At 49.1% G+C, this 25,410-nt stretch overlaps 3 protein-coding genes across 9 annotated transcripts in view; all 3 read left to right on the forward strand.

Annotated features, from left to right (window-relative positions):
- PTPRA (protein tyrosine phosphatase receptor type A) overlaps window positions 1–12,065 on the forward strand; it is a 185,280-nt gene extending 173,215 nt beyond the window's left edge. For all 6 annotated transcript variants that reach the window (XM_060122319.1, XM_060122322.1, XM_060122321.1 and 3 more), the window contains 4 exons: window positions 5,447–5,572; window positions 5,652–5,803; window positions 10,632–10,767; window positions 11,428–12,065. In XM_060122319.1, coding sequence (XP_059978302.1) covers window positions 5,447–5,572; window positions 5,652–5,803; window positions 10,632–10,767; window positions 11,428–11,502 — 489 coding nt within the window. In that variant the 3' untranslated portion in view covers window positions 11,503–12,065. The remainder of the gene's footprint in view (window positions 1–5,446; window positions 5,573–5,651; window positions 5,804–10,631; window positions 10,768–11,427) is intronic.
- Window positions 12,066–16,920: 4,855 nt separating this feature from the next.
- On the forward strand, window positions 16,921–18,016 carry LOC132506217 (progonadoliberin-2). The gene is made up of 3 exons (XM_060124774.1): window positions 16,921–17,071; window positions 17,213–17,349; window positions 17,921–18,016. Exons 1-3 carry the CDS (start codon window positions 16,921–16,923, stop codon window positions 18,014–18,016), a joined length of 384 nt encoding a protein of 127 aa, XP_059980757.1.
- Window positions 18,017–18,653: 637 nt separating this feature from the next.
- On the forward strand, window positions 18,654–20,328 carry MRPS26 (mitochondrial ribosomal protein S26). Of its 2 annotated transcripts, none has more exons than XM_060122931.1 (4): window positions 18,654–18,913; window positions 19,008–19,154; window positions 19,242–19,372; window positions 20,107–20,328. In XM_060122931.1, exons 1-4 carry the CDS (start codon window positions 18,702–18,704, stop codon window positions 20,244–20,246), a joined length of 630 nt encoding a protein of 209 aa, XP_059978914.1. In that variant the 5' UTR covers window positions 18,654–18,701; the 3' UTR covers window positions 20,247–20,328. The 2 variants fall into 2 exon arrangements, with proteins under 2 accessions (XP_059978914.1, XP_059978915.1); XM_060122932.1 differs by having other exon boundaries at window positions 18,658–18,913; window positions 19,242–19,365; window positions 20,101–20,328.
- The last annotated feature ends 5,082 nt before the right edge of the window (window positions 20,329–25,410 follow it).

Consider the following 25,410-nt stretch of genomic DNA (forward strand, 5'->3'; position numbering starts at 1 on the left):
ACTACTTCTCTTTTCTTACTCCAGTAATTCTTTGTCCTCATCAGGTCCTTAGAGCCATTGGCTTCTCCATTTTTCAATCTCAATCACCCCAGTAATGTCCCCACCTTCCTTCTTACTCTGTTAAGAGTTTTTGTGACTTGACATGATTATAATCCCTCCCTTCTTAACATGCACTATTCCCTCATGGTCTCTTACTTTCATGGCAAGGTCTCTACCCTATTAAACTCAATTATATGCCTGCATCTGGTATCAAACATTACTGGGAGAAAACGCAAAATGGTGCTGCGTGGTCTCACATTGAATTCGTGACCACAAATCTAATATGGGTAATTAGTGTCACCTACCAATCCTACTTCCCTTCCTTCTCTTTCCTCAGACCTTCAACATTCCCTCTTGCCTATCCCATCACACTCACACCTTATCTTTTGATCTCATTCTTCTCCAAGAAAGCAGACAAGAATGCTCTCATCTTCTTACCCCCAAGCAGCCAGCCTGGGGCTGGATGAATCTGTATCCATTCGTCCATTCTCTTGTCTTCTTTCTGGTTGCAGTAGAAAAGTGTTCCTACATTTCTCAGTCCAACTATCCACTGTGCCCTGATCCCTTCCTCTCCTGTCTTCTCAAGAATGTTGCTGCTCTCATTATCTTCTCTCACCTCCATCCGTAAATAGTTCCCCTCTCTCCTCTATACTCTTATCAGCCTATTGTTACTTTCCTATCTTTAAAAAACAAAGATCTCCTAACCCCACATTTCCTTCCATGTGCCATCCCATTTCTCTCTACCCCTTCCTAGCAAAACTCCTTTAAAAAGCGTTGGCTTTCTCCCCTCACATTCTCTCATCCTGTTCCTTCTAGCCTTGACTCCTTGGACTGCTTCAGTCAAGATCACCGGTGACCGCCGTCTGCCCAATGCAAAAGTTATTTCTCTTTTCTTGTCTTTCTTGTACCTTTGTAGCAGCGTGTGAAACCGTCAACACACACTTCTTCCTCCCTAAGATATTTTCTTCCCTTGACTTCCATGATGTCACCCCCTCCCCGCTCACTTGCCTGGCAACTCCTTTGTTATTTCTTTTGTGACCTCCTCCTCCTCTGCATGACCTCTAATCATTGGAGTGTCCAACACTCAGGTCTTAACCCACTTTTGTTCTCTTTTGATACACTATTCCTTGAGGATCTCATCCAACTCTGTGGCTTTAAATACTATATGTCAGGGACTCTCACATCTATGTCTCTAGCCCAGTTACCCCCCACCTTCCCAATTGTGGACCGGTGTATCCACATAGCTACTTGATATCTTCTCATGGATGTCTGTTAAGAATCTCAAACTTCATATGGCCCAAATAAAATTTGGTTTCCTCCTTTCCCTCATACTGGTTCATCCCACCCTACCCATCTCAGTAAATTGTACCACCTTCCACCCAGATGCTCGTATCAGAAGTCTAGGAGTTACCTTTATTCCTCTCCTTTTCTCACTCTCCACAGCCAGTCTGTCAGTGAGTCCTGATGTATGCTGAGCATATCCACTTCTCTTCAGTGTAACTCCTGTCACCCGCATGCAAACCATCATCTCTCACCTGCATCACTGAAGTACTCTGGCAGCCAGTCTGCCTGCTTCCATTCCCATCCCCTTTTAGCCACTTCTCTACATGGAGGCCAGTGATCCTTTTGAAAATATAAATCTAATTATATCACTCCTTGTCTTAAAATCCTCTTTGGGCTTCCTCATCTTGAGGGAAAATCTACCCATGCATTCAAAATTTAGGGCTTTCCTGGTGGCGCGGTGGTTGAGAGTCCGCCTGCCGATGCAGGGGACACGGGTTCGTGCCCCGGTCTGGGAAGATCCCACATGCTGCGGAGTGGCTGCGCCCGTGAGCCATGGCTGCTGAGCCTGCGCATCCGGAGCCTGTGCTCCGCAACAGGAGAGGCCACAACAGTGAGAGGCCCGCGTACCGAAAAAAAAAAAGAAAAAAACAACAAAATTTAGAAACCTTTTCCTGTTAATATCCAGTCCCAAGACTTGAATTGGGTCCTTCTTCCTCTCCTGTTTCTATTGCTTATTTTAAGTCTCCTAGTTTCCATTTTCCCTCATCCCCATCTGCCCTCCACATACAGAGTGGAGCATAGATTCTGAGATGAGCCACAGCCTCTACTCCCTGAGGGTTGTGTCCCACATTTGTCACAGCCTTGCATTCCCCACAGGCCTAGTCTCCAGCTCTGTGCTCTCACGTCTCCATCCTCAGCAGGATACCAAGGCATTTTTAGCCCTGGGCGACAGTGGGTACAGCCACTGCTGGCCCCTGCTCTGGATTCTGTTACAGCTCTTTTTGCCATATCCCTCCCCACAGCCATGAGAGGCACCTCAGGAGTCAAGTCCCATTTAAGCCCAACCTGATTTTTCTGTTTGTGTTGTTGGGCCCACACAGAGGGCTAAATTAAATAAGCCTTCACCTGGCTGAGTAGGGTAATTTCCTGCCGTCGGTCCAACATCTGCGATCATCTTATGTGGCTTCTCTTTATTTCATGTAGTCCCTTAAATCCTATCCCCATAAGTTTACCAGGCTTGCTTTCTCTCAGCACACCATACCTGCTTCCCTACAATAGCTGTGTCACCTTGAAATGTACCCTACAACAGCACTGATCTAACTTCTTGGTCCTACCACAGGTAATCATTTTGGCTGGTTAGGCAGCCAGAGCAGACATGCTTTCACTGTTGACCAACTCCTTGTCCAGAGTTTGAAGAGGGGATTTTTTTTTTTTTTTGCCAAACCACGTGGCTTGCGGGATCTCAGTTCCCGACCAGGAATCAAACCCATGCCCCCTGCAGTAGGAGTGCAGAGTCCCAGCCACTGGACCACTGGGGAATTCCCTAAAGAGGGGAATCTTTTTTTTTTTTAATTTGTCTTTATTCTATTTACTTTTTATTTTTGGCTGCGTTGGGTCTTCTGTGCTGTGCGCTGGCTTTCTCTAGTTGTGGTGAGCGAGGGCTACTCTTGTGGTGCGCGGGCTTCTCATTGCAGTGGCTTCTCTTGTTGCGGAGCACAGGCTCTAGACGCACGGGCTTCAGTAGTTGTGGCACGCAGGCTCAGTAGTTGTGGCGCACGGGCTTAGTTGCTCTGCGGCATGTGGGATCTTCCCGGAACAGGGATTGAACCCGTGTCCACTGCATTGGCAGGCGGATTCTTAACTACTGCACCACCAGGGAAGCCAAGAGGGGACTCTTAATGGTTCAACTCTGCATCCCTGGGAGTCCTCCTTGCAATCTGCCCCTTTTCTTCTCTGTTATGCCTCTTTTCCTAAACTAAGGAGATCTAAAATGTCTGAAGGCTGTTAAGTGTGGGACCATTAATATTTCCTTTTCTTGCCATAGTGTGATTCTAGCTCCTACATGCTGTTGCTGTAAAGCTCTTTGTATCTTAGCAGTTCTAATGGTTTTAAAGCCCCAGTCTTTAGTTCTGACTGATAAAACTGCATAAAGGCAGTGTTGGGAAGGAACTGTGGTAACAAAACTCACTCCACCCACCAAACCCTGAAAACCAATGTAGTCTCTGTTTAAGATGAGCCTTAATTAGATTTTTCTAAAGCTGTCTGGTTGAAGAGAGGGCCCAGAGCTCTGACCCTCAGGGTATCCCCAGGGCTCCTAGTGGGCACACATTGAAAAGCAGTGGTCTGTGACATTTCCTTGATCTACCACTTTAATAATCCCGTATTTTAAAATGAGCTCAGTGTCATTTATAAAGGGGGTAATGAATGATCACACATGAAAAGCAAGAAAAGTCATTAAAAGGGACTTATAATACTGATTTTATTTGGACTGAGAGACTATCAGTGATTTTTATTTTTGTATTTAATTTCCCCAAATCTTTTCTAATGAACATAGAGTACATTTATGGTTGAGTGTATTTATTTATTTATTTATTTATATTTTTGGCTGCATCAGGTCTTCATTTCTGCGCATGGGCTTTCTCTCTAGTTGCGGCAAGCAGGGGCTACTCTTTGTTGCAGTGTGTGGGCTTCTCGTTGTGGTGGCTTCTCTTGTTGCGGAGCGTGGGCTCTAGGCACGCGGGCTTCAGTAGTTGTGGCTCACGGGCTCTAGAGCGCAGGCTCAGTAGTTGTGGCGCACAGGCTTAGTTGCTCCGCGGCATGTGGGACCTTCCCAGACCAGGGCTCGAACCCGTGTCCCCTGCATTGGCAGGCAGATTCTTAACCACTGCACCACCAGGGAAGTCCCATATGGTTGAGTGTCTTTAAATTGCCAACAGTGAAGTATCTAAGATCTCCCCTAAAATGATCTAAAGAAAGGACAGCATAACCGTATTTTGTTTTGTTTATGTATTTATACCCTGGCTTGTTCTGCAGACATTAAACACATTCATTTACCAGATACTTATTGAGAGCCTACCAGATGCAGGCAGTGTGCAAGGTGCTGGGAAAACAAAGATGAAAAGAGGCAGCCCCTGCCCACAAGGAGCTGTAGAAGGAACTGAGCCAGGTGCAAGCAGAGACAACAGTAAACCATCTTGTGCTCACTAATAAGGACAAAAACACAAGAGCTAGCAACTATAAGGTGCCACTGCAGATTAAAGAGTTAAAGAGGAGGGACTTCCCTGGTGGCGCAGTGGTTAAGAATCAGCCTGCCAGTGCAGCGGACACGGGTTCAAGTCCTGGTCTGGGAAGATCCCACATGCCGTGGAGCAACTAAGCCCCTGCACCACAACTACTGAGCCTGTTCTCTAGAGCCAGTGAGCCACAACTACTGAGCCCTGCGTGCCACAACTACTGAAGCCTTCGCACCTAGAGCCCATGCTCCACAACAAGAGAAACCCACGCACTGCAACAAAGACCCAATGCAGCCAAAAATAAAATTAATTAATTAAAACAAACAGAAAAAAAGAAGTTACACATTTTTTTTAAAAAAAGTGTTAAAGAGGAAAGGAATGAAAGCATACTGTGGACTGGGCTTTGGTGAAGCACCATGGCTGGGTGAGAATGTAATTGGGTTCAGTTTTTCTGGATTAGCAGTCTGATATACATAAGTAACTACAAATGTGGGAACACCTCAAAGGAGCAGAGAAAAAGGAATTGGAACAAAGACACTGATTCCTCCTCTCACTCCACCCTGCCATTGAGTGTTAGATGCAGCTATGAGCTGATGGTCAGAGTTCTTCACAGACCCTGTCAGTGTTGCAAATTAGACTATAAATAATAACAAAAGGTTAAGTGATTAGTGGACTTAAGTTGTTAAATATGGATGTCCTGCTGAGGATCAGAAGTTAAACTGGACTGATGTTAAGTAGTAGAAGGACCCTCTGAGTTTTTGATACCTTGGGGAAGAAGTGTGTCGGTGTAAGAAGTGGCTGTGTTGAAAGGAGCAGTCTGCTCACAGGGCAGCCCTGCTTTTACCACACATGGTATTCTGAGCCCCTCACCTCTCCCATTTGTCCCCCAGGAGAAGTGTGCCCAGTACTGGCCCTCTGATGGACTGGTGTCCTATGGAGACATCACAGTGGAGCTGAAGAAGGAGGAGGAATGTGAGAGCTATACCGTCAGAGACCTCCTGGTCACCAACACCAGGGTAAGATGCCTGGTGGGTGGCCTTCTCCCACAGGGAAAGCAGGGTTGCACCTACCTCTCTGATCCTCCTTCCTCCAAAGGAGAACAAGAGCCGGCAGATCCGGCAGTTCCACTTCCATGGCTGGCCTGAAGTGGGCATCCCCAGTGATGGAAAGGGCATGATCAGCATCATTGCAGCCGTGCAGAAGCAGCAGCAGCAGTCAGGGAACCACCCCATCACCGTGCACTGCAGGTATGCCCACCCCAACCCTCAGGGGCAAGAGAGAGAAAGGCATGGGAGGCAGGCAGAGGGGTGTGATGGGAGCCTGTATCAGACAGTGAGGAAAGCCAGACAAGAGTGGGATGTTGGCGAGCACGTGGCAATCAAGTTTAATGACCAGGACAGGCCCAGATGATAAGAACTTCATACTTTAAGTGCTAGGGAACAGCAGTCCCTAATGTTAAGATATTGGCCAGGGGAGGTGATGCAGAAGGGGAACAGCAGGGGAGACTGACAGTGGAGAAGACCAGTTGGGCAACATGGGAATGAGGGCTGTTTCCCTAAGAAACACAGGAAAAGAGAAAAGGGCAACTATTTTGAAAACAGTTAGAAGAAAAATGAACAAGACTATAAACATAGCTGTGAAAAAGAGGAGTCTCCTAAGTTCGAGGCTGGGTAATGGCTGGTGTCACTGACAGAAGGAAGATAGCAAGGGGACCCATGGGGCAGGGGGTGGATTTTGTTTGGGGCACATTGTATGAGATTGCATTTTAGAAAAAATTTTACCTTGAGTTTGTATTGCTTTTATAATTGAGGGAGGGAATCTCTTTTAAAAGGGAAGGAAGAATATATTTTAAATTCCTACAAATTGGTTTTGAAGGTAGAAAAATGAGCAAAGGAACTTCTAGAAATGTGTCTAGTAAATGTTCTTCAAATGGTCAAAATGAAATATGTAATTACAAGAATCGAAGTACCGTTTATAATAGTAAAAGATGGTAGGGACTTCCTTGGCGGTCCAGTGGTTAAGACTCTGGGCTTCCACTGCAGGGGGCATGGGTTCAATCCCTGGTTGGGGAACTAAGATCTGGCATGCCATGCGGTGCAGCCAAAAAAAATTGAAAAAAAGATGGTAAATAATCTAAGCATATATTAATAGGGGACTGGTTCAGTAAGCTCTGATATATCTCATACTACAGAGCTTCAGATAATTAATTAGAAATCTGTTTATGTACTGGTATTCAGTAATCCTCAAGATTTATTGCTTAGTGAGAAAAGCAGTGGGAGACAGGGAAAGAATATGTTCATGTCGGTATATGCATAAATTATCTCTAGAAGGACACAGAAGGACCTGATGACGTTGGTTGTTTCCCAGGAAGAAACTAAAAGGATGAAGAAGTAGAGTAGGAAGGAGACTTTCCACTGTTTCTGACCTTTTTGAAATTTGAACTATGCTAATTTGTTACCCGTACAAAAATAACTCATTTGAAAAAATGTTTTTAAGAAGAAAAAGTGGCAAAGTCCATCATCTAATACAAGTGTACAGTAAACATGAAAAGATGCTAATCCTTATTAGCAATATGAGAAATGGGGATGAAAACAGTACAACATGGCTTTTTGTCCATTGGATTGGCAAATTAAAAGGATTCCTTGAACTACAAAAATAAACACTTCCTTGCCCACACTTTTAAATCTCCCATGCTGCTCTCTCCCTTAGTCACCCTCTCTTGGCAAACCCCAGATTCTCTAGCTACCCTGCACCATGCAGCTGAATATGGCTAAAGGAAAGCACCATGTTACAAGCCTCATTTTACATTTCTGATGACGTCATGGTTGGCGATTAGTACTGCCCTGCAGTCCTTCTGCATCTCCCACTGTTCTAGACCAGGGCTAGGCAAACTAGGGCCCAGTGCCAGAGCTGGCCTGCCACATGGTTTTGTGGGGCCTGCAAGGTAAGACTTGTGTTTACATTAAAAAAAATTTTTTTAATCAAAAGAAGAATATTTCATAACGTGAAAATTACATGAAATTTACATTTGTGTTCATACATAAGGTTTTATTGGAACACGGCTATGCTTATATATTATCTGTGGCTGCTGTCCTGCTCCAGCAGCAGTATTGAGACCATTCGTGTTACTCTTACTACCTCACACTGCTGCTCAGCACACAAGAAGCACAGTTGTGCAGTTGTAACTTGACTTTCTCTCTTCCCAGCAAAACCTAAGATACTTACTATTTGGCCCTTTATAGAAAAGCCTGCCAACCTTTGTCCTGGATGATCATTTCATCCTCCTCTCAAACCTCAAACCTCCAGTACCTCTCCCATCCTCATATTTAAGAAATGACCATGTTTTCTATTTGCCTAGGAAAAAAGAAGCAATCAGAGAATTTCCACTTGCTCTTAACCACCACAGCTCCCCATCTACCTGCATTAGTGCTGTGGACCCTGCATCCCTCCTGTTCAGTGGATGAGTTGTCTGAACTCTCTCTGAAGTCAGCTACATTAGTCCTCTATTGCTGTGTAATAATATTACCACACACTTAGCATCTCAAAACAACACACATTTATCTTGCAGTCTTTGTGGTTAGGAATCTGAGCACATCCTAGCTGAGTCCTGTGCTTCAGGGTCTCAAAAGGCTGCAGGCAAGGTGTTGACCAGATGGGCTGTGGTCCCATCTGAGGCTTGCCTGGGGAAGGATCCACTCTGAGCTCACTTGGTTGTTGGTAGCATTCAGTTCCTTGTGAAATTTTGTATTTTGAAGTTCCTTGCCACGTGGTGGACCTTCCCAGCATGGGTGCTTGCTTCTTCCAAACCAACAAAGGAGAGAGTATTTCCTTACAAGACAGACATTATGATCCACGTAACATAATCACATACATGTAATTGTATACACTCCATCACCCTTGCTACATTCTGTTGGTTAGAAGTACATCACAAGTCCTGCCCACACTCAAGGGGAGGGGAATCACACAAGTATGTGAACACCAGGAGGCAGGGATCTTGGGAGTCAAGCTAAAGTCTGCCACACCCACCCTCCACTTGGATACCAATTCCATCCTCTTTTGTCTCTTCAGGGACCTGACTTCACTATCCTACATCATCAGGTTTTCTTCTGGATACCTACTGTCTTCATAAAAATGTGCTATAATTTCTCCCATTTTAATATTTTTTAAAAACTTTTGCCTCCAGTTCCCCTCCAGCTATCCTCTATTTCTCTGTTTTCCTTAATTGTAAAATTCCTCAAAATATTTGTTCATACTAACTCTCCAGTTCCTCTCCTCCCAGCCTCTCTTGAGCCCATTTCAGTTAACCCCCCACATACTCCCTTGCAACTGCCCTGTGAGGGCCGCCTGTGACCTTCACATTGCTGAGTCCAGTGATCACTTCCTAATCTCATTATCCTTGACTTTCATCAGCATTAGACACAGTTGGTCATTTGGTTCTCTGTGGAATGCTTTTAGCATAGCTTCTCTCCAGGGTTTTTGTCCTCATTGGCTGTTCCTTCTCTGTCTCCTTTGCTAATTCCTCCCCATCTGTGGTCAAGGGCCAAGTCCTTGGACCTCTGTCAACTGACAGTCATTCTCCTAGGTGAACTCATCCAATCTCCTGGCTTTAATACCAACTCCCAAATCTTTATCACCAGTTCCCCTAAACTCCAGATTTATATATCCAGTTACCTACTCAACTTTTCCACTTGGGCCTCTTCAGTTTTAAAGGGTTATTTCAGAACTCCCTATCTTTCTTTCCAAGCCTGCTGTTTCACAGCCTTCCCCACATCAAGAAGTGGTATTTCACTTAACTCAGATAAGAAGCCTGGAACAATTCGTTTTCTCACACATGTACATTTGTTCTACCTGCAAAATAATTTCAGAATCAAGTGTTTATCACTCCCCCCACCATGGCCCTCGGTCCAAGCCACCATGCCCTCTCCTCAGTAACTATACTGGCCTCACTGGTTTCCCTGCTCCCACCCTTCCTCCTGTAGTTTGTTCTCAACACAGCAGCATGAGAACTCCTTCTAAAACTTCAGTCAGACCACATCACTCCTTTACTCAGAATCCAGACACTGGCTCACGAGGTACAACATGTCTGAGGGCTCCTTGCTCAGGCTAGGCAGGGAGTGAACCGGGGCTCTGGCCTTCTCCCTGAGGGCCCTGACCTTACCCCGCCCACTTCCCTCCCTCCCTCAGATGCAGCTACAGTGGCTTCAGCACCTAGACACACTCCTGTGTCATTCCTGAGATGCTCATTTCCAAGGGCCTTGTCCTCACCTTCTCAGGGTCTCTGCTCACATTCCCTGACCACCCTGTTCACAATAGCACTTCCCACACTGACTAGAACTGCTGTTCTCTTTTTCCTGCTCATACTGCATATCTTATTGTCTGGGGGTACTGCCACCCACCTCAGCCCCTACCACACAGCAGGCACTCAGTAAGGGTCTGGTGATGACACATTGAACAGGTGGACAGTGTCAAGGTGAGAATCTGGATTCCTGGGATTTCGGAAGAAAATGAGCAGCATGGAAAAGCATCAGCAACCATATACCAGTGCAGAGGGGCAGGAAAGAGGGGGCCAGAACTCTTGACATGAATGAGCAGCAGGCCAGGGCCCCGCAGGGCTGTTTTTGTTTTTTGTGTGTTTTGTTTGTTTGTTGGCTGCGCCACGCAGCATGTGGGATCTTAGTTCCTCAACCAGGGATCGAACCCGTGCCCTTGGCATTGGTAGTGCGGGGTCCTAACCACTGGACCGCCAGGGGATTCCCCCCACCCCCACCCCAACCCCAGCTTGTTTGTAGGTGGACAGCGAAGCCTCAGTGCTGGGGGTGGGGGTGAGGTTCTTCACCACTGCCCAATGAGTGAGCCCCTCAGCAAGCAGAATGGGTCGTACAAGAAGGGCAGCAGGGGTGCACCCGCCTCCCCAGAGCTGTGTGAGCTCCTGTGCCCACCCCCAGCAGTTCCACTGGATGACTGACCTTCCCAGGAGCACCAGCCTCGGCCTTTATCTGCTCATTGTCATTGTCACTCACCTTCTTGGCACAGGGAGTCATTGCAGGTGTGATAAGTGTATCTGCTTTGTTACAGTGCGGGGGCAGGACGGACAGGGACCTTCTGTGCCCTAAGCACAGTCCTGGAACGGGTGAAAGCAGAGGGGATTTTGGATGTCTTCCAGACCGTCAAGAGCCTGCGGCTGCAGAGGCCACACATGGTCCAGACACTGGTATGCTGCCCTGCGTATTTATCCATGCCACCACACCATCTGCAGCTCCTCTGCCAAAGCCAGCTCAGGGGGGAGGCTCTTTTGAGGGGCCCATCTGATAGTCAGAAGACTGTGTAACCACACACTCATCCTTCCTCAAGGTGCCTCAGGCAAACAGAATGAGCTTTGGGAGGCAGGAGAGCAGTGGGGGCATAGCCTAGCCCCACACCAGTAAGAGATGGAAGTGGCCTCTGTGAAGGCTACAAGAGGGTGCCCAGGTGCTCCATGGGGCTCTTCACTTCTCCATGGGTCCAAGGTGGGGAAGACTCAGAAGTACCTCCTCTCCTCTCCTCAGGCTCCCATTCAGCAGGTCTCCTGACAGTCTAGATGACCAGTAACCACTGAGTGTGTGGACAGACTTGAGCTCGTGTCTGACCTCTGCAGGCCTAGGAGTGCCATCTGCATGTCTAGTCACTTCTATCTGTAGAAGATAGCTGCACTCAGCCCAGAGGGGAATGCTGTCAGAACTCTGGCAGGCAGCTCAGGGCTCAGGTGGAAATCCAAAAACATTCATCTCCTGTGAATTTTCCATTTTTTAAAAAATGGGTTTGTCAGGAGCTGCAGGTACATTTTTCTCTTCCGTAACTACCCTGGCCTTTTCCCCCACCTTTCACTCTGCAGGAACAGTATGAGTTCTGCTACAAGGTGGTGCAGGAATATATTGATGCATTCTCAGATTACGCCAACTTCAAGTGAGAAGCGATGAGGCCCCGTGGACAGGAGAATTGCCTTTAATATTTTGTAATATTCTGTTTTGTTAATATACCCAAAATTGTGTATATATCTTACAACTGTTTTAGAAATTGGTACATAGGCTTCTATTACCTATTAGGTGGAGATTTTATATGTAAATGTGTTAGCACTGATAGTCCTTTTTCCAATGTTTTATTGGGGAATTAAATAGTGTGATGTTTGGATTGATATCATGAAATCCTCTGCCTGGAAATTGGGCTCTATTGTTCTTTGGTTTATACATCTTTTCCTAAAGAAGAAACACAAAACTCATTCCAGGTAGCTAGGCATTAACTAAGAAAAAAAGCACAAAGTTATCAGAGCTCTTGAGGAAATTGGTTGTCCCAGTGCCCCCAGTTCAGACCGCTCTCCCCTCCCTGCTCTGTAAATAATCTCTCCCCTTTCCACCCTTGCCCACCTTCTCGTACCGCCTACATCCCACCATGGCGAGTAGAGGGACCAGAGTGTTATCTCTGGCACCACACTAGGGATTATCAGGTAATAAAAGCTTTGACTCCCTGAGGAAACGTCTCTCCCTTTGTCTGGGTTGGGGCAGTCATACCAGGGCTGGGGTTCTCCTGGGCCACTCCCGTCCCTGCCGTTACTGTTCTGTCTTAGCTGGCTGCAGAGAGGGCACAGTCTCCCTAGCTCCTTCTTTCCAACAAACACAGCCCCTCTAGCCCTTAGGTAGTTATCAGGACTATTCTTTCACTCCCAGCATATCTTTGGTGCAGTGGTCCTAGCCAGCCTTGCTCCCTGGGGAAGATGGCCAGGGTCCTCACTGCTTCCCTAAGTACAGAGGCGTGGAGGAGAGAGGGGTGGCTTGGCTTTCGGGTTTGAGTCAGTTTGACCTCTCCAGTCCTTGGTGCTTTGCTGCAAAACTATCTGGATCATGTCGCTCTGTCCAGAGCAAGTGTTTATATCTACATTTATTGTGTTAAACCGCTTCCATTTCCTTTCATATCTGTCCTCATTTCCAGGACTTTTATGTGGAAGTGCCTCAGATCCAGAGGCCAGGATGGTGGGAGTCTTAGATCCCAACTCGAATTTGAGCCTAACATGTTAGACAAAGTGTCTTAAATAAGGTGGATGTTCATTTATGTTTCATGTTAACAGTCTGCCCAGTCCAGAGACCCAGTATCCTCCATCTCATGGTCCCAGTGTCCCTTAGGATGTTGTTCTCATCCTCATGGTTGAGGTCGCTGTCTTTTCCCATGGAGAAGCAAAAAGAGCATGGGCAAACAAATTCATTTTTAAAGACATGAAGCAAAAGTTGCACTTTTCACTTCCACTCATACCCCATTGGCTAAAACCTAGTCATAAGACCACACTGAGCTACAAAGTGTGCTGGGAAATGTGGTCTTTAGTTGAGGGCACAGCTGGGAGGGTGTGTCTGTTCATGGCCTCCTTTCTTCATGATCAGCCCAACACAGGAACAGGAGAGGAAACCGGTTGCCATGACTGTCAGTTCAGGGCTGAGAGAACCTTGCAGCCCTTGGGGCCTTTCTTAAGGATCAGGGGCCAGGGGCACCTCGGGGCTGTCAGGAGTGAGAGGTGGCACCCCCGTCTGGCCCATGGAGGAATGCACAGAGATCACCACTGCCGTGCTTGCTGGAGGAGGTAGGACTTGAACTGGACCTGCAGGATATTGGAAGTTTAGATGAGCGAAAGGAGGAAAGATCAGCGGAGCAGCATCACAGAGGGCCTCAGATTCCAGGCAAGCAAAGACGCAGTGGCTCCAAGATAGAAGCCAAGTTCTGCACCACATATTCAGGGTGTATGCACGAAGCCCGGGTGCCACGAGAGACCACCTTCTGGAAGGTTGCAAGGGGTGAAGTCGTGTAAGTCAGTAGGTGTACTGTGGTCCTTCTGTAGGAACCAAGGAACTGTAAGGGGCGATAAACTCAAAAAGTCAGTAGGTTTAAAAGAAGCATGGATAAATTAAGCAAAGACAGAATCTAAAGAATTTCGGGTGAGGGCTGCCATGCTTGGGAAGGAAACCCTGTCTCTTTGCAAGCTACCTATTGGCGCCTCTGTGTAACCATGTCCAGGCAGATGGAGGAGGGCAAGCCTTGGGTCAGCAAGCCGTGCAACGAACATATCCCCTGGTTGCTAAACAGACATCTTCAAGCAGGAATTACCCCAGCTCTTTGCTCCCTTCTCTCCCTCAGCTTATAGGTATGGCTCATCACTCCCTCTTCACCTCTTTCTTTTCCTGTATTATTCAGAGCTTACATGGTGTCAAGCGACATAGGCTCAAAGGGAAGTGTGTTGAAGCTCACGTGGCACAATTGTGTGGGAAGGGCAGAGGAGATTGCTTCATCTAGTGCCCACTCCTCAGTCAGTCAGCTGTGACTGTGCCCACTGCACACCCAAACTTCTGGGGCCTGCCACACTTGCAGAGACCTCACTTCATCAAATTGTCTCTGTCCTGGGTTTTCCTTCATCCTCTACCCCCACCTGCCCAATATGCTCATCTTTCATTTAAAAGAAGAGAAAAAAAGCACTTCCCCCATGCCTAAGTTCTTCCATTCCCGCATATTCCTTCCTTACCCTTTCATCCTCAGTGCTGAGCCCGAGGGATCCACTGTCTCCCTGTCCACTGGCACCCGCTTGGTGTAATGACTGCCTCCTGACTTTTATCCTCACTCTGTAGCTTTTCCTCCACAGCCCCCTTCCTCAGAGGTCAGGCATTCCTGCAGTCTGTGTGGTGTGGACCCTCAGCCCTCCTCCAGCCCTGAGCTCCTGGTCCACACACCCCACTTCCTACTGTGACTCCACAGAGTGGCCCAGAGGCACCAGTCTCAGGCTCCACACACCCAGCAGTTTGCCCAGTCTCTAAAGCCCACTGCCCTTTCGTGCAGCCTCCAGCATTCTCTGCCCACACCCACCCCGTCCCAGCCCTACTCCCACTGAGCACCAAACCCACAGGCCTGCCCCCCCCCACAGATCCCCCCCGTAGTTCCTGTGTTAGCTCTTCTCCATTTTGTCTCTTACCCTAGAGCACCCACTGCAGCCCTATTGCCGAGACTAGCTAACTCTCCATCCTTCACCCAGACCACCTGCTCAGGGGGTGTGCCCCTCTGTGCTCCTACAGCACCTGAGCATTCAACTCAAAACCTCTGCTTTCCCAACTGATTACAGCAGCCCCCAGACTGGAATAATGTGGCCTCAGGGCTGAGTGTGAGCTAGAGCTCAGTGGTGAACAAATGGCTTTCTGTGTCCTGCTGAGAGGGATACAAGGATGAATTCCAGAGTTTATAATCTGGAAGGGGAAAGCAAATATTCCTAAAAGGCAAACTATGTGGCCAGAAAGAAAGGGAAGCTTTCCCCTGGGAAGCTTGTTCTTGTTTGGAATTTTCAGGAAAAACCACAATCAAATTACAGAAAAAATAAAGGCACCCCATTCCTTTTTTAAAATAAACACCAGGGCCTTTGAATAAAACATTCTGTAAACCCAAACCAGAACTAAGCTAGTTTATTGAACTCAGTTGTTTTCACTAAACCACAAAGCAAATGTTTTCCTAAAATTTACTTGGTTAACCGGTACATAAAGGGACAAAACCTGTTTCCCAAAACAGTTTAACTGATCATACAGTCCAAATATTCATTTCAGGTAAGTCAGTTTGGAAATTCACCCATGCCCTTCTGCCTGGGCAGCTGAAGTCGAGGTGCCCATGATGTCATCTCCCCCATCTCTGCCACAGAATTTGACACACTTGCTCTCCCAGTGACCAGACACTGCGATGCCCAGCCTGACCCTGCCCTTGCACTTGCTGTTCAAATTGCTGTCCAAAGGCGGAGATTGGCTAACCCTATAAATTGGCCTCTGCCCCCCAGAGGCTGGTGGCTGGCAGCGGAAAGCTGAGCTGATGCAGACTAAGGCGGGAGCCTTTTCTGGCATTCCAGGGGCTGTGCCCAAATCCATGAATGGTCCTGGGCCAAGTACAGGATGAGGAGGGGTTGGAACCTTGAGGGACAAAATTATTCCTACCACCTTCGGATAGGCCCACAAAGGCTGCACTGCCCCCTTAACTGGGCCCCCTGTCAGGGACCTGCTTGGAGGAGAGAGAGGCCACCTGTGGGGTAGCTATGCCCCACCCAAACCTACTTCCACATGGAGTGACCCAGTCCTGGTGCCCAAGTGTGTGGTTAAGGACATCCCACCCAACCCATTTTACAAGTGGGCAAACAAGCCCTCAGGAAGAGTGGTCATAGCTCTCCCCAGACTTCTTAACAGGCTGCTGGACTCCTCACTCTTAGGCCCCCACTTTTCTACCAGGGAAAGCCCTGAGCTGGGTGGGACTCAGGAAGACCCCAGGCATTGCCTCTCTTAGGGCCATAATTTGCTGTGTCAGAGAGGGCTGTGAGGGCTTTCTAGACCTAAGGGCAGGAGCTTGAGAATGCAGCTAGGGAAGTGGCTAGATGAGACTTCAGGGGCACAGGCCAGGCTTGTGACTTCAGATCCCTGGGAAGGTGGAAGGAGGAGGCATCTGCCTGGTGACCCCAGCGCCAGCAGCTGAACATACACTGCGAAGGGAAGAGAGTTGGTGGCGAGCTGCCACCCGTCCCCTCTTTGAGACGTCATTGGAGTCTGTGGGCCCAGAGCAGTGGGTGGAACTACCTGAGCAATAAATCTTGGGTCTGGCTGCCTGGGTTCCACTGCTGCCTGGAGGAGCCACTTCATCCACAGCTCTCTCTCGGTGAGTGAAAAGGCTGCCCTCCCCAGGGCTGGGGCTCCGGGATGGAGCTCTATTCTGGGTACACTGCTCCTCTTCCCCCTCCCAAGTCCCTCTACCCCTGACCCATGCCCAGAAAAGCCCCCTTTCCCTCATCTTTCCCCAACAACACTATTCCTGTGCCTGCTGCCCCTAGCGTGGGAGGGACAAGGGGTAGAAACCCTTGGCCCTGTAACCACCACACATCCCCAACTGCCATGGAAGAGAGATAGCAACCCACAGGGAAAAGGAGCTGAGGGCCTGCCAATAACGTCCCCCAGCACTGGGTGCCCCAGATTCCCCCACACTGCTGCCTGTCTTTTGAACAACTCCCCTGTTCCCCTCTCCAACCTTCTCTCACTTCTGGGATTCCTGAGGGAAGAAAGGGTAGTCCTGCCCTACTGGGGAAGGCCCTCAACTGGCAAAGCGGGGAGCCTCTGTGCCCCAGGGGTTCTGAGAGGTGGCTAGTTGCCAGGAGCCCTCAGGGTCCAGACCCCTGTAGTCCTGGTATAGGGAGCAATAGCAGAAGAGAGAAGAACATTAGGAGACACTGAAGCTGCCCCTGAAACGCCAGTTGTCCAAGGGGACCCCGGAGGAAGAGGAAGGGGGTATGGATGGGAGCACTCCCTGAGTGCTGTCCACTGTCCATGGGAGCAGCCCTGCCATGGCCAGCTTTGGGCTAGGCCTCCTGGTGCTGCTGCTGACCACCCACCCTGAGCCCTCGAAGGCTCAGCACTGCTCCCACAGCTGGCACCCTGAAGGAAAGCAAGCCTCCAGCTCACTCCATGACCCCCAACATACTCCTGGGCCCCCAGGTGAGTTGAAGGGTCTCCCCAGCCTAAGTGAGAAGAAGGTGCTGGCTGGGCCTCTTTCATCTACCTCAAGCCTTGGGTCGAGGTGGGGAGGGCAGGCTGCAGCCTCAGTTCCCTTCTAAGGAAGGGTTCTGGGCACTGCAGCTCACAGCCCAGGCCAAATTGTCCCCAACCTCCCAAGCTATGTTCTGGCTCCCCCTGAGGACAGTGTGCCCTGGGAGAGTAGGACCATGGCCCGGTGGCTCCTCCACAGGAAGCAGCACCTGGTGCAGACACTGCTGGTAAGTAAGCTAAGAACTGGCTGGGGGTGAGGGGGAGTGATACACCACTGAGTTATTTATTTTTGGTTGCCTTGGGTCTTTTTTGCTGTGTGCGGGATTTCTCTAGTTGCGGCGAGGGGGGGGGCTACTCTTAGTTGCGGTGCGCAGGCTTCTCATTGTGGTGTCTTCTCGTTGCGGAGCACGCGCTCTAGGCGCACGGGCTTCAGTAGTTGTGGCACATGGGCTCAGTAGTTGTGGCTCGCAGGCTTAGCTGCTTCTCAGCATGTGGGACCTTCCCGGACCAGGGCTCAAACCCGTGTCCCCTGCACTGGCAGGCGGATTCTTAACCACTCCACCACCAGGGAAGCCCCAATCCTAGACAATTTATGATGAAATACTATGTTAGATTAAAGTAAAAGATTAGAAGTCACTAGTGGAGTAGAAGGAGGTACTACAAACCTCCATAAATAGGACAGTGGCGGCTGTGAAGTCCCCTAGGCTTCTAGATAGCCAAGGGAAGCCAGTGTGGCTCAAGGTGGGCAGGCCCACAGCCAGTGGAAAGAGGTGAGGGGTGCGACCTCACACTCTACAGTACGGCCCCGATAACCAGGTGGTCATTGATACGTGCACTGGGAATGACTCAGTGATTGCAGAGCTCCCCAAGGCCAATAGCGGAAGTCAGGTGTAGGGAGATGGTTTATTATTTTGCAAATTGTATTTTAAAGTGCACCACGGGAGCACAATAACTAAAGGAGAAAGTGTAAATTCCTATAAGGCAAGACCTTATCGCCTAATTTCAGTCGGTGTGAGCTCGGGTTTTTAGATATCAGGTGGGCAACGCCCGTTAAGCCCAATGAGCTAGAGAACCCACAGGCTGGATCTTCTAGGAGGCTAGGGGGCGTCCGCAGGACGTGGGAGCCACAATACCGGCCGTCGGCCAATCCTAAGCAGCGAGGCCAAGCCGGGAGGCGAGGGAAGAGGAGGGGAGGAGAGGAGGGGGCGGGTAAGGCCGCAGCTCTGCGGTCAGGTGACCAGAGCGTCCGGGGGAATGATCGCGCCCTCCTCCCGCAAACCCGACCCCGAGCGCCGCGCCCCGCTGCCCTCCAGTAAAGGGGTCCCTGAAGTTGTTGCATCCTTTGTCCCCTCTCTCTCCATTGAGACCCTTCCCCGGGTGGGGGCTGGAGGGATGCAGGTCGGAACCCGGTCCCCCAGGGGGGACACAGCCAGGTTCCGGGGGGCGGGCCGGACGCAAATGTCAGCGGGCAACAGAGGGTGGGGTCGGAGCCCGCGGACTACGCGTCCCGTGGTGCCCCGCGGCCACTTCCGGGCCCCAGTGATGCCCTGCGGCGCGCCGGACGCTAGGTGGTCTGGCCATGTTTCGCGCTCTGAGCGCCCTGGGCGCGCGGCCCATGGGCCGGCCCCCAGCCCCGTTTCTGCTCCCCGCGCGCTGCCGCAAGACCCGCCACGACCCGCCGGCCAAGTCCAAGGTTGGGCGCGTGGCGACCCCACCCGCTGTGGATCCTGCGGAATTCTTCGTGCTGACGGAGCGTTACCGGCAGTACCGCCAGACGGTGCGCGCCCTCAGGTGTGTGTGACGGAGGGGGAAGCGGTGCCGTCCGGCGTGTGTGTTAGGGCGGGCGGGCGAAGAGAGTGCCGACCTTGGGCGCGTCTCCGTCCAGGCTGGAGTTCGTGTCCGAGGTGCGCAAGAAGGTGCACGAGGCCCGGACCGGTGTCTTGGCAGAGCGCAAGGCACTGGAGGACGCCGCTGAGCACCGCGAGCTGATGGCCTGGAACCAGGCGGAGAACCAGCGGCTGCGCGAGCTGCGGTGAGTGGGGCGGGAGGCGGGGCGGGGACGCCTTGCCGGCCCGGAGACACCCAGCCACGCTCAACCTCGTCCTCTCACTCCTCCCAGGATGGCCAGGCTGCGGCAGGAGGCGCGGGAGCAGGAGCGGCGGCAGGCGGAGGAGGAGGCCCGGCAGGCCCGAGAGGCGCAGGCTTGGGTGCAGCTCAAGGAGCGTGAAGTGCTGCAGCTGCAGGTGGGCCGTGTCTCCAGAGGGTGGGGCTGCAGGCCGCGAACTCTGCCGGTGCCGCGAGTCCTGCGCGCAGCCAGGTGGGGGAGGTGGGGCCGCGGCTACAGGCAGAGTTGGAAGAGAGTAGCCTTGAGTCTTGACACGGGGTTAGCAGGTGAGGATTTGGAAGAGGAGGCGTGCAGGGAGAGTGTCTGTCAGGCGCGAAGACCCGGAGGTGACAGTTGACAATGCAGTAGGCTAGCCACTTGGCTAGCCACTGTCTGTGAGACTGGCCCCCACGTTCCCCAAGGAGTTTATATTTTGCTGTGAGAGTGGGAAAGTCACCGAAGGGTTTAAACATTTTGGCCTGGGATGCCAGGTGTGAGACTTAAAAGCAGGGAGATCAGTTAGAAGTGATCCAGCGAGAATGGGTGAGGCTTGAGTTAAAGTAATAGAGGGAGGACAGTTTGAGAGAGGTTGAGAGATCTAGGCAATATTGAGAGACTGATTCCACCCAGTGAATTGTCACAGCTGGTGTGTCCGGGTTTTGGCCGAAATGTCCAGGGGATGATTGTCTAAGAGAACTGAATGTGGCAAAGCTGCCTGATATTCTTCCACTGGAAGGTCAGCGGGGTGCTCAGAGAAGACCTGGGCTGCAGACATCTTTCCTATAGGAGAGCTGGAGCCCCTCCCTCAGTGGGCTAAAGGCTAGCAGGCATGTTCTGAGGGCTTCCATTCAGTTGGCCTTCTCTCTTCCAATAGGAGGAGGCAAAAAACTTCATCACCCGAGAGAACCTGGAGGCTCGGGTGGAAGAAGCGTTGGACTCCCCCAAGAGCTACAATTGGGCCATCACCAGAGAGGGGCTGGTGGTCAGGCCACAGCACAAGGGCTCCTGAGGGCCCAGTAAGGACAGTGTCCACCCAGGGACCGTGGGGGTAGGGGGGTTGGGCCTGATCTGGAATAAAGCAGTTGTTTCTTATGAAGGAGAAGGCTCTACCTATTCCAATGCAGCCTTCACTTTTGGGCCTCAGCACCCACCACTTGGTCAGAAACTCCACACACACAGTGCCCTGTTCTGCACCCATTTACAACTCTTAGCAAAGCACCAGACCTTAGAAGTTTCCATCTCACAGAGGAGCATAGTCCCCTCGGCAGCCAGGTCATCTCCTGAGTATCCTCAGGGTCCAGTGGTTGGCATATTGCAGTCCTTGGGCCAAATCTGGCCTATTGCTTCTTTTTGTAAATAAAGTGTATTGGAACACAGCCACAGTTATTCATTGACTGCTCTCATACTACAATGGCAGAGATGAGCAGGTGCAACAGAGACCTTATGAGTTGCAAAGTCTAAAATATTGTTATATGCTTTTTTAAATTGAAATATAGTTGATTTACAATGTTTTGTTAGTTTCAGGTGTACGGAAGAGTGATTGAGTTATACATCTATTCTTTTTTAGATTCCTTTCCGTTATAAGTTATTACAAGATAATATAGTTCCCTGTGCTGTACAGTAGGTCCTTGCTGGTTATCTGTTTTATATATAGTAATGTGTATATTTTAATCCTAAACTCCTAATTTAGCTGCCCCACCCCAATTATATGACTTTTTTGGGGGGGCGCACCATGCGGCATGCAGAGCTTCCCCTACCAGGGATCAGACCTGTGCCTCCTGCAGTGGAAGTGCAGAGTCTTAACCACTGGACCACCAGGGAAGTCCTATATGACTTTTTACAGAAAAAGTTTGTTGACCCCTGATCTAGGGCTTTCAGGCTCCAGCAAGGAGCAGATATCACCCAGTAACTGAGCCACAAAGTAGCCATTGGCCAAAGATACGCTTCTGCTTGACCCTGAGTTTTACTGGCCAGGGTCTGGTGTGCCCAAGACACAGAAGGCAAGAAGACCCCATTTCTTCTGGTGGCCCTCTCCACCCTTGGCCTCAGTGACCCACATTTACCCTGGCAGTGCAGCTTCCTTGGACCACACACCAGATTGGTGCTGGCAGAGGCTTGATTGACCTTTATAAGGTCAGTGTGGCTTGTCAAGCACTTGGAGCAAACCAGAAATACTTGTGATTAAAGTTCACAAGCTTAGGGACTTGCCTGGTGGTCCAGTGGGTAAGACTCCGTGCTCCCAATGGAGGGGGCCCGGGTTCAATCACTGGTTGGGAATCTAGATCCTGCATGCATGCCGCAGCTACGAGTCCACATGCCACAACTAAAAGATCCCGCAGGCCTCAACTAAGACCCGGCGCAGCCTAAATAAATAAATATTAAAATAAAGTTCACGAGGTTGAATAAGTGAGCATACAGATCCACAGCCCCTACTCAGGTGCAGTCCCTCCAAGAGCAGCCAGGGTGAGAAAGAGACATGTTTCTCTGAGCCAGAGCTTATGTCCCTTTGCCACCATTCACTGAACTTTGCCTAGATACCAGCAGAGGAAAAAACAAAACAGAATCCTTGCTTCTTTCCCTAATTCCCATGTTGTAGATAGGACCTGAGACCCTCAAGAAATGAAAACCTTTTAGGGAATATGGGCAATCCCTCACGTTCAGGTAAGGAAGCAGGTAATAGAGATGCAAGCAAAGGGCCATGGTTATCATAGTGCCTAGGACACAGTCCCCATCAGGGTATCGCATCCCTGAGGGCAGTGGCCTCCCTCCTTAGGCTAGTAATAGCTCTTCTCTTCCCTGGCACTGAGCCCAGGCACAGTGGAGTCCTGGATTTCAGGTGCTCAGCGTAATTTCTAGGGTGAGAGGATAGGCACACATTGTGGGCCATGGTTTATGCCCACAGCCTTGGGCTTTGTTATGGTGAGGAGTGGGCCATCTGGTCCCCTGCAGAGGAAGCCTTTGGTGAGCTTTCACATGGGACATTGAGCCTGTTTGGGGAAGTCCCTGCTCGTCTATCAGGATCCAGACAAGCCATCTGTCTTCAGGTACAGGAGACAGTGTCATACCTTCTTGAAACTCTGTCTTTGGGCTGTTTTTCCTTCACTGGTGTCCTGCATGGGGCTATAATTCCTTAGCATTCACTGCTGATGGCAGCAGGTCATGCAGAGCTACCTGTAAACCAAGCTTGAACATTTTTGTTCTCCACCCACGGCCATCTTACTGGTTTCGGCACAAATAGGCAGTTTAGTAACCTCAGGATTAATTCAAGCCTAATGCCATCTGTACCTGCATTTAATGGATTGTAAGGTGCTGCTAGGTGCACAGGTAAGCTGTCAGATCATACCCAGTCCAGGTTGCAGAGTTATGTGGTGTCCCATGGAAGAATGCTTAATCTCCAGTAGAACCCTAGTAGTTAACCTGATGGGCAGTCTTGCTCAGAAACACCAGGATCTCTTCTGATTCTTACCTCAAGTTCCAAATACGGTTTGGATCTGCTACAGACAACGTGAGCTTGTACCTCCTAGAGAGAATCTTCTCTTGCTCAAGGCCCCACTTAGTAGTAGATTTGAGGGCTACCCAATAAATGCATTTGGAGCACAATACCCAAATGTAAATGCTTTCACCAAAATTTGAAGAGGCCTACTGTGCTTTGTGCACAATAGGATAGAGAGGATAGGGGACAAGTGGAATTTGTGTTTCACTTGTTGGGAGAGGTATGCTGACCCCCAAAAACTTGGTTGAGTGAGCACTTTTTTCCCAGGATTTATGTCCCCAATCAAGCATAGGTGTTTTGGGAAGTTCCGTGGTGGTCCAGTAGTTAGGACTTGGTGCTTTCACTGCTGTGGCACGGGTTCAATCCCTGGTCAGGCAACTAAGATCCCGCAAGCACCTGCAAGCCTCGCGATATGGCCAGAAAAAAAAAGCATAGGTGTTTTACCAAAACACGCAGGATTCTTGCCGCTTCCAATTCTCTAGGAAAAGCAGCATGATGTCAGCAAAGTGGACCACCATTGTGTCCTTGGGTTGGGTGGTCAGGGTCTTGAGGATTAGGTTGTGCAGAGTTATTCACCTCTTAGACTGGGTTGTGGTGATACACTGCTGCCAGGGCAAGGCATACTGCTAGTAGTAGTCCAAGTGGACAGAAAAGAATGTATTTGCCACATGAATGGGTGCCGGGTGCCTCCTCAGTCTGTTCCGTCAAGGAGACCACCTAGACCTCAGTAAGCCTAAACTCATTCCCCATATTTTTGCAGTATACTCCAAATTTTCTGTGTGTATACAATGTTCCCTGAAATCTTTGGGAAATTTCCCCCTGAACTTACCCTGTGTTTATTTTCCTGACGCAAGTACAGAAGTGAAATGGATACCTAGGAAACAAGCCTAGTTAACTGCTAAAATGAGGGCAATTCTGAATTCTGGTAGGAAGAGTCAAGCTTGGAACTCTTTTTCCTTCCCAAATAGGAAATCAGAAGCGATATTTGCAATCCCAAATCCTGAGACAAACAGGCATTTCTCCCAAGGGGTGCTCCAATGATTATTTCCTCAATGCAGGTAAATGCATAAGCCATGAATGTGAACATCCATGTCTGGGTAAATTCATAGTGCAGTTTACAAAGCCTTGAGATCAAGAACCTGTAAGGAAGAACACCATACTGCCATGGGGCCCAATAACGTGACATAAAGAAAGGCAGAGCTGCATAAGCCCCACCCTCACCAGTACTCTACAGTGGCTCTGTGGGTCACTGATATCTAATAATCTTCCACCATTCTTTGGGCATTTTCCCTCGCTGAGGGAAGTGTTATATTCACACTCTTTTTTAATGCTGGCTCATGCGGGAGAAAATGGTCTGAGAGTGGGACTTTGTGTCTGGGAAACCCATAACTGAGGTATAAACGTCAACCATGACTATTGCACCTTTGCCTGACACTGCCAGAGCCAAGCCCGCAAGTGCTGGTGCTGGCTGACCCGTTGCTGCTGCTGGAACTGCAGTGCCTATGCAGGAAGGAACCCAGGAGCCACGCTTAACCGCCGCCATTGCTGCTGTAGCTGCCAGAAGTACCAGAAGCTGAGGGGAAATGTGGATTTGCCCTTCCTCTGGCTTTAAAAACAAATCTTTTGTCAGTGACTCCTATGTTACTGTCATAATGGAAGCCAGCTGGCAAGGAAGGCCTCCAGCCTCCTGTGGAACTGAGAGCTATGGATGAATAACCGGTACAAACCAATTTTTTTAGAAGCACTGTTTCTCACAACTTACAGTATTTAGAATGGGATAGGCAGAATTGTTTTGTGGGGACTTCTTTAAAATAAGGCGAAATGAAATTTGAGACAGTCATATATTTTGGCAATCAGGGATTCACACTTTCTGAAATTCTGCAAAAATTATCAATAGCAACAAACAGCATATCACTAGCTTGTTTTTTAATCTGAAAAATGTGATACTTTCAAATATAATTTTGTCTAAAAACATAGTTTAATTCTAACTTTTAATAGTAGACAAATTTAATTTGTCAAGAAGAGTTTCATGTAAAATATCTTCAAATTATTGTTTGGCAAAGGTCATTAAAATACATATTTTTGAAAACAGCAGTTTGTAAGCAGCTGTTCTATATACGTCTCTTTTATCATCATTTATCAGGATTGTCACTTCTTTGTGTGAGACACATGGTTTTTTCCCTCTGAATATTTTATTGCTGCCTGTGACATTCAGCACTTCGGAAATTTTTTTAAATGACAAATTTCCCAGACAACATATGGACTGGAAGAAAATATTTGCAAACGATGTGACCAACAAAGACTTAATTTCCAAAATATACAAACAGCTCATACAACTCAATATCAAAAAAAAAGACAACCCCACCAAAAAATGGGCAGAAAACTTAAGTATACATTTCTCCAAAGAAGACATACAGAAGACCAACAGGCACATGAAAAGATGCTCAGCATTGCTAATTATTAGAGAAATGTAAATCAAAACTACAATGAGGGATCACCTCATATGGTCAGAATGGCCATCATCAAAAAGTCTACAAATAAATCACTCGGCCCATAGTAGGCCTTCAATAAATCATCATTCCCCCACATTTAAAAAAAAAAGTCTACAAACAATAAATGCTGGAGAGCGTGTGGAGAAAAGGGAATCCTCCTACGCTGTTGGTGGGAATGTAAATTGGTGTAGCCACTATG

The sequence above is a fragment of the Lagenorhynchus albirostris genome, chromosome 15 (assembly GCF_949774975.1).
Source record: "Lagenorhynchus albirostris chromosome 15, mLagAlb1.1, whole genome shotgun sequence".
NCBI lineage: Eukaryota > Metazoa > Chordata > Mammalia > Artiodactyla > Delphinidae > Lagenorhynchus > Lagenorhynchus albirostris.